Source organism: Nannobrachium achirus (assembly GCF_963921795.1).
Source record: "Nannobrachium achirus genome assembly, chromosome: 7".
Taxonomy (NCBI): Eukaryota; Metazoa; Chordata; class Actinopteri; order Myctophiformes; family Myctophidae; genus Nannobrachium; species Nannobrachium achirus.
Window position 1 is genome coordinate 59797351 of NC_137816.1, and position 13098 is coordinate 59810448.

General features: G+C 42.6%; 1 protein-coding gene across 1 annotated transcript in view; it reads left to right on the plus strand.

Moving 5' to 3' along the window:
* Nucleotides 1-13098, plus strand: part of LOC308288878 (neural-cadherin) — a gene marked incomplete at both ends in the record, with an annotated part of 433302 nt that overhangs the window by 162013 nt on the left and 258191 nt on the right. The window contains one exon of the mRNA XM_080730353.1: nucleotides 12556-12728. Within this exon, the coding sequence (XP_080586479.1) occupies nucleotides 12556-12728 (173 nt within the window). The remainder of the gene's footprint in view (nucleotides 1-12555; nucleotides 12729-13098) is intronic.

Genomic DNA, 13098 nt, shown 5'->3' on the forward strand with positions numbered 1-13098 from the left:
CTCTCTGCTCTACATCCGCTATACCTCCCATGGTGAGATGTGGATCATATGTGGCACTGAAAGAGAAAACCCTGGCTGTCCTCCCCCCGTCGGCCCCCCCCCCCTCCCCTCCCCTTCAACCAGCCATTCTCTATCCCTCTCTATCTCTCTATCTTTCTCCATCCCTACACGTGGAATCATCTGTGTTATACTTCATCAATTTGATGCTATAGGGATCACAAGAGTCTTTCATAATATTCTCAAAGACGTACACCCTTTCCTCCTCTACGTGGTGTACTGTAAAGTAACGACGTACATTTTCTCAATACTGTACCTAAATACAATTTTGAAGTATTTTATTGTGTACTTTACATGTTTTTCTGTACTACATCTCAGAGGAAATATTGTACTTTTACTTAAAAAAAGTTACTTTGTAGATTTTGATTATTATTACAAAACATACATTCACCACTTCAACGCATTTCTGCCATTTGAAAATAACCACCACTGCATGTTCATCGTTTCCTCCTCTGCTTCTCTGCTTAGCTTTCCCCGCCTCATTCCAGTCTCTGTCACCCCTGCCCTGTGTCGCTCCCCGCCTCTCAGCACGCCCAAAGCTGTGCCCGCGTCGTTTCCCCCCTTGCCCTGTGCCGTTACTCTGTGCCAGCCTGCCTCATGTGAAGTGGCGGCTGCTCGCGGACCCCTGCAGAAACATCTTTTCCATCTCTTAACAGCCGTGATGTGCGCTGGCCCCGACCTCAAAGACTACATGCTGTGCGCAGTCTGCACCGCACACACATACAGGCACGCGCTGTACTCACTCACGTGCGCTGTCCAATATGATGTACCGTGTCCAGTAGATAGATGTCTGACTCAAATGCACGCATGCACACGCACTCACTCACGCACGCATGCACGCACGCACGCACACACACACACACACACACACACACACACACACACACACACACACACACACACACATACTCACACACATACACACACACACACACAGTACAAGCTGCTCTCTTTCAGGGTTTCTAGGTCCTATCAGATGCTTATTCTGAAAGATGGACATTTTTACATTGGACGACATACAGTATTGTAGTGTAGTATGACATTTCTTAATGGTTTTTACATTGACGCCATAGTGTAGCACACGTCTGGAGAATTGTAAAATATGATTTCAATGAGGCTGTTGAACTTGACATTTCACATTCATAGCATGAGTCACGGGGCTCAGAGCTATTATGCGAGTGCAAGCTAAATGCACAGTTGACTTGTTGATTAATTATACATGCTAGTCTTTTGTTTGATGGTTATTAATAATTGGTATGTACACCAAAGGTTGCTAACACGTAGATGTATACATATCTGGCCTTGTAAGACCAATGTGTTTTGACTGTACGAGAACAAGGTCAATATCCCTGTTTCAGATTGTGTATAATATAAAACAAAACAACCTCACACTGTCTTCAAATGCAATTAAAGGGTTTTAATGGAAACTGACTGATTAGATTGTGTATGAATATGATATTACTTTATTTATACTGGGACATTGACCTTGAGTCTTGACCGAGAATGATGAGCCACGTGATGACCTCTAGATGTTTTTTGGAAATCATAAGAATACAAAATATATATTTTGTACAGGTTTAGTCAATAACACCATTCACATAACTGTTATTTCTGATGCGAAAATGGCGACCCTAGATAATATCATACAAACGGAATACAAAAGACAAAAATAATCATCCAACAACACACAAAACAAAACGGAAGTTTTGATAATGCTTTGAATTAACTGTTCAGTAATTCAACCATACCCTTTACTTGCTCCAAATGGGGGGGGGGGGGGGGAGTAAATATTTTGTATTCAATATAGTGTATATATCGTCACTCTTGTATCTCTCTATTGTTTCGAATTTGTACATTGTTTTCGTAAAGTAAAGCCCTGCTTCATCACACAAGAATGTCCCACAAAACTAGTGAACATAGCAGATCTACGAGCACACAACGCCTCACGGTGCGAGGCGTTGTGTGCTTGTAGATCTGCTATTTTCACTATTTCAAATAACTTTTGAAATGATGAATACAAAACGAACGGTTTTGGAGATACAAGGTTCTCACCCCTCAACAATGATACTATGCAGTGTTTATAATCTAGATCTCAGGTTCTGTCCTCTGGCTGCGGTTATTGAGCCATGGTCACATTAACCTCCCTCTTCAACCCGCTCCTGGCTCTGTCTCTATCCATCATGCCAGAGTAAACTCCCCTGGCACCGTGGTGAGAGCGTGGGTAGGGTATGGATTGGGGCTTATGTTACAGATCATGTTTGTTTCATTGTATATTTTTTTATTTATTTCTTGTTGTTGTGCCCGGGATCTCTTGGAAAATCTGCTAAACAATTCAATCCCCCGTTGGTCCCGCGGTGCGCTTCACAATAGCGATAATGAGAACCGAGGAGAGATGCATCCAGTCTTCCAATCCGCTTGGAATATTGAGTAAATTGCTTTTTTATCTCTGGATGCCGTCAAGTCGAACAGGTGGAAAGATTGGCCTGAATTACTTGCCTGTGTGTCGTAATGATGAACTGAAGCTTATTGACAGTGACAGAATACAACAGTGGCGCACAATAACGTCTGTAACTAAAAGGCAAGCCTATCGATGAAAGAATGCAAAACAAACAGAATAGACAGCAGCCATTTTGGAGAGAAGTTTATTTTATCCTCCAGTAGTAATATTGTGCATGTTGGCTCACTGGAAACACTCTGCTACACCAGTGGGTCTCAAAGTGTGGTTCAGGGACCAGTGGCATATTCAGTGGTAGGCAGAATAGGCCGCCCTCTACCGTGTGTATCTGATCTAGCCTAAATTACAAAAACACTGCCTGAAAAACAAACTAGAAATCACCAACTCCACAACGAAAGTTGCTTGTCCAGTTCCTTGTCCATTCATGAGCAGGCATGCCAGTCACCACCATATCCCAGCACAACATATGAAGACCATGTCCAGCATCCTATCCTAGCACAACCATATGCCAGGCAACTGCACATTATGCAGAAATATATAGTGCTAATGTCATGTTTTCAAAATGCATAAGTACCGTACAGTTTGTGTTTATATGCTTATTTCGCAATACCTATTGTGCAATCCTCTGTAGAGCGAAGTGTCATAATCATCACAAAAGTATCAGGTTTCAAGAGGGAAGGGGGGGTCAGGTGCACAGAGAGAGAGAGAGAGAGAGAGAGAGAGAGAGAGAGAGAGAGAGAGAGAGAGAGAGAGAGAGAGAGAGAGAGAGAGAGAGAGAGAGAGAGAGAGAGAGAGAGAGAGGGGATCTAGAACACTATAGAATCGAAAACATAGATCTAGAACACATATAATATGTACAGTACAGTAAGGTACAGTAAAGTACAGTACAGTAAGGTACAGTAGAGTACAGTAAAGTACAATAAATTGCAGTAAGGTACAGTCGAGTACAGTAAAGTACAGTAAGGCACAGTACAGTAAGGTACAGTAGAGAACAGTAAAGTGCAGTACAGTAAGGTACAGTACAGTAAGGTACAGTAGAGTACAGTAAAGTACAATAAAGTACAGTAAGGTACAGTCGAGTACAGTAAAGTACAGTAAAGTACAGTCGAGTACAGTAAAGTACAGTAAGGCACAGTACAGTAGAGAACAGTAAAGTACAGAAGAGTAAAGTAAAGTCGAGTACAGTAAAGTACAGTGCAGTAAGGTACAGTACGGTACAGTACAGTAAGGTTACAGTAAGGTACAGTAGAGTACATTGAAGTACAGTCAGGTACAGTAGAGTACAGTAAAGTACAGTACAGTAAGGTACAGTAAGGTAGACTGGGGCATCACACAGTAGGCGTTGCAGGGCCGGACTGGGCCCCCACGCAGTAGGCGGTGCAGGGCCGGACTGGGCCCCCACGCAGTAGGCGTTGCAGGGCCGGACTGGGCCCCCACGCAGTAGGCGGTGCAGGGCCGGACTTGGCCCCCACACAGTAGGCGTTGCAGGGCCGGACTGGGCCACCACACAGTGCAGTGCAGGGACGGACTGGGCTCCCACACAGTAGGCGGTAGAGGGCCAGACTGGGCCCCCACGCAGTAGTAGGTGTCGCAGGGCCGCATCAGTTGGATCACTGCTGCAACGTAGCTGTGAGCGCCTGCAAAGCAGGCGCGATCTCTAGATGTGAGCGGGAGCGACACTCGCTCATAGGAATGTAAATTTCTGCTATTGTTTTCATGGAGTGGCAGGGGAGGGGGGATTGGGCCGTCACCTGTACCCTTGGGGGGTCTGGCATTTCGCCTACCATGAATCTAATTCCTGAATACACCACTGCGAGGGACCCTCATGTTTCCTTGGGAGTTCCAAATGACCCCTTAAAACGTGTACCAATGGTTCCATTTGTACACTCTCAGAGTTATGGGGTTCTATCATTAGTATTGACGTATTGAAGGAAGTGAGACCCAACTTCTCTCCAATATGGCTGCTGTGCATATACCGGTAGCTTATTGGCTGTGTTTGTGGGTAGGAAGCTGGCAGGACACTGCATTTATTTGTAGCTGCTATAGTGACTTTTTTTCTTCTAAAGTGTAGTTGATTATTATGGGCTTGTTGCCTGTACTGTTGTTAAAACCAGTGGTTCTCAAACATTTTCATGGCAAGGACCCCCAGATTACTATGTTTTTGTCTGTGTGCCTCCCATCTGAACATATTTTGTGCCAGGGACCATTGACGTGTTTTGGCGTCAATGTCGGCCAAGCGCTGGATATCAAATAACACGTTTTGGCGTCAATGCTAAAAAAAAATAGAGATCAGCTCTTTTCAAATGGCCTTTACATACAGTCGCTTCTTTTGGGCTTGTTTTCATTGAGCTGGTTTCTTATTTCTCTCAGAAAATCTGGCTATACCGATTACGCCCTCCATCACTGTCTGGTATAAAGAAGTGGGCAACTGATGTGCAACTGTCCTGGGCCACATCCCAACTGTCACATGCCAAATCAATACCCTGGGCATTAATCTCATTATGTCTCTGTCTGTCTGAGCTTCCAGACATTTTAATTGCCTGTGCATTTTGTTTTGCAAGACCGTTAACTTAGCTGTCACGGACCAGCGTAATTGCAGGCTTACCTTTGCTCGTAGCATCACTGGCAGCCACACTTTGACGTTTAGCTCTCTCAGTGGTTTCCTCTCGGTCAGAACTCCCCATTTGACACTCTGTGTCGCCTTTGCTTGGTTTAGCAGTTCATTTATTTAACACTGAAGACGTGGACCATAACTCAGAAACATGAGCTCCAGGGAAACAAGTGGAAAAGATTCCACACTACATTAGCTCCGCTGTGGTCATGTAAAAAGCACAGACACTGTCAACACGAAGGTCTCTCACACACACTCAATTCGACTGTACGCTCTTTCTTTTTCACACACTGTTACTTGTTTGCCGGTAGCCAAGCGCTCCAACAAATGACCAAGTGTGTAGTACTGTATGTCCGTATGAGTAGGGTATGAGTAGGGTGTACTGTATGTACTGTATGAGGACGACACACCACTCAGCGCTTAAAGGAGTAGTTCACCCCCAAAATGGCTTATTTTCTCTTGATTACTCACGCTATGGAGACTTGAGTAAAATAATATTTTTTTTTTGTATTTGTCGCATTCCTAAGACAAAAATTCGATTTTGAGTGAATTTATCCCCCTTGATTCCGAATGGGGACCCAAATGCATTTGGGTCCCCATCCGGAATCAATGGGGGTACATTTATTGGGTAGCACTTTATAATAACTATACACTATAAAGCATTAGTTAAGCATTAGTAACTAGTGAATTCATCATGAATTCATCATGAGTTCATAGTTTATTAATCATGAATTCATCATTAGTAAGGCATTATTTATACATTTACTGTACATTAGTAAACACAGTAGTAAACACAGTAGTTCAGCATTAGTAACTGCTGAATTCATCATGAGTTCATACTTTATTAATCATGAATTCATCATGAATTAATGATTTATTAAGGTAGTTACTACTCGTTAGTTAAGTATGTTCCGTGAGCCCATCTAAAGTGAGGACTATTCATGCCTTATAAAGCATTTATAAATGAGATAGAAGCAGTGATGTAGAAAATGACCGTATTTATTACAAAAGCGGACACCTGAAACAACATAGTAATAATAAAACAAAACATTCATGATTAATAAACATTAGTAACTGCTGAATTCATCATGAGTTCATACTTTATTAATCATGAATTCATCATCAATTAATGATTTATTAAGGTAGTTACTACTCGTTAGTTAAGTATGTTCCGTGAGCCCATCTAAAGTGAGGACTATTCATGCCTTATAAAGCATTTATAAATGAGATAGAAGCAGTGATGTAGAAAATGACCGTATTTCTAGGTTCGTGAGGAGGTGACTAAAAGAATAGACCAGAGACAAGAGCTTAAATGTGAATAATAAAGACGTCAAGTTTACTGAATGAAATAATGAAGCAAAAATAGTATGCATACAATAAACTATTTACAATGATGGAGGTAGGTAGACAAAATTCTCAAAAACCATTCAACACCTTTCTTTTTTAGAGCAGGTTCTTAGGTCAGTTTTTCTATTTAGTTTACCAACTAAATATTTAATCCAGTTAATTCAAACTAAAGATAGATTTCTATTTAGGACCGGTCAATCTTTATTATATTTTCAGCCTATTTAAACAGGTAAGACCTATTTATTTGAGCTATTTTCAGCAGGTTAAGTATGCTTTCAAAATAAAAAGTGCAGGCAAGTACCTTTAAACTCCCCTTTAACCTTAATATGACCTTTAAGTTCAACCTTTACAGAAAATAATAAAATAAAATATCAAAAACAATCAATTATCAAAAATAGTGCAATATCAATTTTAGTAACAAAACAGTGCAATATTGTCAATATCTAACTTCCAAATGAAATGTCACTGTCTTTTCCTCTTCCTTAGATCTGTGTTCAGTTAACTCAGTGGATGATCAAAACAGTTCAGTTGCTCGGTCCAAAGTCTCAGTTCAAAAATATTAGTTAGTCAGAGTTCTGTTCAAAGTCAAATCTCAGTTCCAAAAAATAGTCAGTCAGAGCTCTGTTCAAGTCACTTGGTCAAACCATGCAGTTGGTCCAATAGATGTTTTCTGTAGATTCAGTTCCTGGGTCTCCAATAGCTTGCCATCCGATGTCTGTGTGTTGCCTCACATGGAGAGGAACCCACTCAGTTCAAAACTATCTCTCCTGTCTCCTGTCAGCTGCTGGTCAGGCTTGTTGATGAGCAGCAGCCAGTTAGCTTAAGTACCATGCATAGTAGTACATAAACGACGCGGGGATACATAACGAACGGAGACGGAGAGTACTTTGATCCGGTCTCTCCGTAGCTCCGGACGTAATTGTCTCTGTCCGTAACGTTACGGACAACACTCAACCTAACGGATTAAAACCGATAAAAACGTACGTACACATGAAGTACCCGTGGCGAACTTTTGTCAACCGTGGGGGCAGTAGAGGGAGAAATGTTTCGTCTTTTTTTCTGGTATCCATTTCGTAGTAGGAGGAAGTAAAAAAATAAATAAATCACAAATAACGCTGAACAGTGAACAAGCCGTTCAGGACGCAGACCTGTTGCCACTTGTACAACTGCAGTGCACACAGCAGCAGCGGAGGCAGAACGCAGAAGCAGCAAAGTGCCAGTGTCAGATCATGATACCATTTTAAATGATTATGATTGGTTTTAAAAGTTGTTCTACTTTATCCAAATAATAATCTATCTATAAATGCGACAAATCTCTGTCTGTCTGTCTGTTTGTTTGTAATCCGCGTATCTCGAGAACCGTTCGTCCCACCGGCTTCAGATTCGGCACGCGCGTTCTCCGCCGCGGCGCGGAGTGCAGTGCCCGGCCTCGACCCGACCCGACGCGTGTTTTTTCCGAAACGGCGCAAAACGTTCGGAATCTCCTTATGCGGAGCTGATTGTTGATTGTTGACATCAGGCTGTTCCGGAGGAAATCGGCGCAAGCGCTGACTCATTTGCTGACTCATTGTGACATCATTTCATAAAAGGCTCTGACATCGCGTCAGGCTGTTCCGGAGGAAATCGGCGCAAGCGCTGACTCATTTGCTGACTCATTGTGACATCATTTCATAAAAGGCTCTGACATCGCGTACGCAACATGAGTCAACAATGGGCATATGGGCAGATCTCCATATGGGCTACATATATGGGCATATGGGCACTGCTGACTCATATGGGCATAAAGGGGACACAGATATATGGGCATAAATGGACGTATCGGCATTAAAAGGCTCTGACATCGCGTACGCAACATGAGTCAACAATGGGCATATGGGCAGATCTCCATATAGGCGTGAAACGTTCGGAATCTCCTTATGCGGAAATCGGTGCAAAATCGGCGCAAGCGCTGACTCATTGTGACATCACTGTAGTGCCGGGCGCAAGCGCTGAGTCATTGTGACATCACTGCAGTGCCGGGCCTTGCCTCGACCCGACAGATATCTCCGTATATGGGCATAAGACTGAGAACTCCATATATGGGCATATGGGCAGATACAGACTCATTGTGACATCACTGCAGTGCCGGGCGCAAGTGCTGAGTCATTGTGACATCACTGCAGTGCTGGGCCTTGCCTCGACCCGAAAGATATCTCCGTATATGGGCATAAGACTGAGAACTCCATATATGGGCATATGGGCAGATACAGAGATCTCCATATATGGGCATATATAGACAGATATCTCTGTATATAGGCATAAAAGGGACACAGACTGATACAGAGATCTCCATATATGGGCATATGGGCAGATACAGGGGCCTAATCTCGACCCGACAGATATCTCCGTATATGGGCATCACAAAGATCTCCATATACGGGCATAAAGGGACACAGACAGACAGATACAGAGATCTCCATATGGACATAAAATGGACACCGACAGACAGACAGATGGTCAAAACGGGTCCTATGACAACAGGACCCGTGAAATGGAGTTTGCATTAAAGGGCGGGGCATTCATTCCCTATTTACATCGTTCCCGAGTTGGCCAGGTCGCCGACTAGACGGGCGGCCCAGCTTCTAGTATTAATAATAGGCTTAATAACAGCATTTTCCGACGGCGACGGCGTGCAGGGACATCAACTATGGAGTGAAAATAGAGTACGATGCCATTGAAAGAACGCACTCACAGCACGGCTGTAGGCTATTTACTTAATGCATGTAATCGCCGATGCCTATCAACATGTTTGCTCATTGGGAAGATGCATTTGGGTGCCATCTATTGGATACAGTATGTAATTGAACCGTATATAACACAGAGAACGGACGGAACTATGCATGTCGACGCAATTACCGTAAGTTCCTCCTCAACCCCAAACGTACACAAAATCATCCATCCGTAACTATAAATGGCCCTTTAGCTGTTAGCCACAAAGTTCGTTTTTGCTGACTGAAGCACTGGATTCTGTTGGCTCAAACTCCTGCTAACTTGGCTAGGCCTTTAAACACTCATATTGTACAAAAATCATATGATGCAATGAATTAACCATTATTTAAACCAGTATGCATAACCAGGTAGTCATTTATTTGACTTTTTATCACCATATATTTGACCCTTATTTGGAACCTGGGTTATATAATGTACAGTAAATGTATAAATAATGCCTTACTAATGACAAATTCATGATTAATAAAGTATGAACTCATGATGAATTCAGTAGTTACTAATGCTTAACTACTGTGTTTACTAATGTTCAGTTAATGTATAAATAATGCCTTACTAATGATGAATTCATGATTAATAAACTATGAACTCATGATGAATTAATGATGAATTCATTAGTTACTAATGCTTAACTAATGCTTTATAGTGTATAGTTATTATAAAGTGCTACCAAATATTGTGTCTGTCTGTCTATGTGTTTGTCCGGAGCTAATCATGCAATGAATTCACCAATCAGCACCTAATTTCCTGCCAGTTGGTCAAATAAGTACATCCACACATTTGTGTTTTATATTTCTTGAAATATCTCCTTGGCAGCTCTCATTTATTTGTGACATCAGTGATGACGCATTTGGATGCTCCACACTGCAACATTGCATCCTTTTGTACTGCATTAATTTGGCATACTAATTCATTGGCATACCTCTCTCTCTCTCTCTCTCTCTCTCTCTCTCTCTCTCTCTCTCTCTCTCTCTCTCTGACTCACTCTTTTATATTCCTCTTCCATTTGCATTCTTCATTTTACCCACAGTCAATGTATTCATCACCAGTTCAAGGACAGACACTTAACTACTTAGATGCAAAGTTTGATGACAAAGTTGAGATTATTTGAATGCAGTATGGTAGTCCAGTAGAAATGGATAAGAAAATCTAATTCACCAGACCTCCGAGGTATAAAAACATCTTGATGGCCTATATTGTGCACTAACAACTGAGGGCACAGGCTTCAAAAGTTAAAGGTTCTACACCATGCATTTAAAAATAATTAATATCATATTGTTTATGTCCCAAAAACGTTTTTCAAAAGATTTGAGGCTAAATTACCACTCATGAATACACAGAGCCCCTGTCATTTCTGCCTGGCTTTTCAGAGCATTTTCAGCTGCAGTAGCACCTTGTCCTGAGTGGGAGGACTGCGCTATTGAGCCCCACCCTTATCCCAGCTACTCTCCGCCTCTCTCAGGCCTGACCACCCCTCCCCAAACCCCACTAAGCACAGAACACAGCACTACAGTATAGCAGTAGAAAATCTGACAGCCTGTTCTGAGACCTGCTTACATAGATCCGCCCATAAACTGAGAAAGACACAATGGTCAGAAATAGGACTTTGTGAGGATAGAAGGTACCGATGGGACACCAAAAAAGACAAAAATAGGAAAGATTTAAATTCATGGTGTAGTCCCTTTAATGTCCGCGCTTTCAACATGCCTATCTAATTAAGTGTGCCTGCCAACAAAGCCTTTTTTTTAAGACTATGACTAAAAACTAAATCTAAATTTGCTGTCAAAATTAACACTGGCTCCGAGTCCTATTACACTGGCACTTTTACATTTCCCACTTAATGGAAACCTTGTACAAGTCACTACACTTGAGATGCACCTCACCTCAAGCGTGGTTGTTGTCACAAATGAGTCACCTCACCTTTTTGAGAACTTGAGCTGCCTGAACCACTGACGACCTTAACGACATCCTCATCGGATCCATGCTCTGACTTACTTTTAAACACCATATAGAGGTTCTTGTCGGCAAATTGAGACAGAAAATTGGTTTCTTATATAGAAACAGAGACAACTTTCCTATCATTAGCAGGAAGAGAGTTATTGAGGCAGTCTACAGCCATGCAGCAGCATCCACTCTTAAATCCCTGGACTCTGTCTACCACTCATCAATCAGATTTATTACAGGTGATAGTTATGGTACCACAATTTTATTTTATATAATAAGGTTGTATGGTCCTCCTTGGCAGAGAGATGAAAACTGCACTGGCATCTGTTCTTGTTATAAAGCCATACTTGGAGATTGTCCTAGCCAGGGGTATCACACCAAATTCTGGGCCCTGCGTACAAGTATTCCCTGCGGGCCCCCCATGAATGTTCTTCATAGGGGGAGGAGTTTTAACCCATTTAGACTGGGAACGCATTATTTGGGGCTTTAACTATTGAAAAATAGCAGATATCATGCCGCGCTGCGAGATTGTAGATCTTGTAGAAGTCTTTGATTTTTTTTTTTTTTAATTTTTTTTTTTTTGAAAAACCTGTCAGTGGTGCTCAAACTTTTTCATGTGAAAGACCCCCAAAATGATATGCTTTTGGCCACGGACACCCATCTCAAAATATTTAGTTCCAGGGACCTCCCAGATGCAAAATTTGAGTTACAAAGGTTCGCTTAAAAATACATATATTATTCAAAGATTTGCACACATTTTCACGACTTTTCAAAAATAGCAGATCTACAAGCTCGCAGCGTGGCACTCGGTGCCGTGCTGTGAGCTTGTATATCTGCTATTTTTCAATAGCTAAAGTATAAAATAATTCCAGGCCCCTCCACCTTGGGCCCTAGTAACTCAGTCACCCCCCCCCCCCCCCCCCCCCCTCCCCCCCTTGTGACTTCCCTGATCCTAGCTACATCTCAGCATTTTTAGAATGGGCCCCTAACACACCCGATCAAGTAGTTTCCTCCTATTTTACGGTGCCCATGGTCAACTCTGAATTAGATCTGCTTTTGGCTTCTGTGGCCCTACCACATGGAATGACTGGGCAGACTACATTGAAGTTAACCACTCTTGTACCCTTGAGTCGCTTTAGATCTCTGGTGACAAATCCGGTCACCACAATATGTAACTGTTTTTAATTTTGTCTTGGCTTCTATTTGAACCTTTATATGCCACATGTATGCCTTTCATTGTTTTTCAATTCCTAGATGTATTTTTATTTTCCACAGTGACGTTAAATTGCATAGCATTGTATTACTTACGACACTGCAAATTAGTTTAACGACTCGAGAATAAATACATCTTGAATGAACAAATGATTGATTCCAGGTCTGATTCGTCTGCGCTCCATGCCGCCCCCTCGACTCCAGGGCGTGGAGTATGTCCTGAACGTCACCGCGACGGATGACAACGCATCGGGCGGACCGCAGCCACTGGCAACCACGGCCCAGGTCATTGTGGGAGTGGACGATGTCAACAACAACAAACCTGTCTTTGAGAAGGTGAGACAGTCAGTCAGTCATGTAGGCGAGCACGCACGCACGCACGCACGCACGCACGCACGCACGCACGCACGCACGCACGCACACACACACACACACACACACACACACACACACACACACACACACACACACACACACACACACTGATGAAACTAAATTGTTCTTGTTCTTTATCAGCAATTGTTAGAAAGCAATAAAGGTGTTTGATCAGCAGCAACTTCCCTCCATTGCCACACAATCCTGCTTACTTGCTGTTTTACTTCCACTTTATGTTTTCTCTGTATATCTCGGTGGCTTATCTACTCATTAGCCCCCTCCACACACGCACACACTACTTGTCCCCTGCCACTTGCGCTCTTCTCTTCTG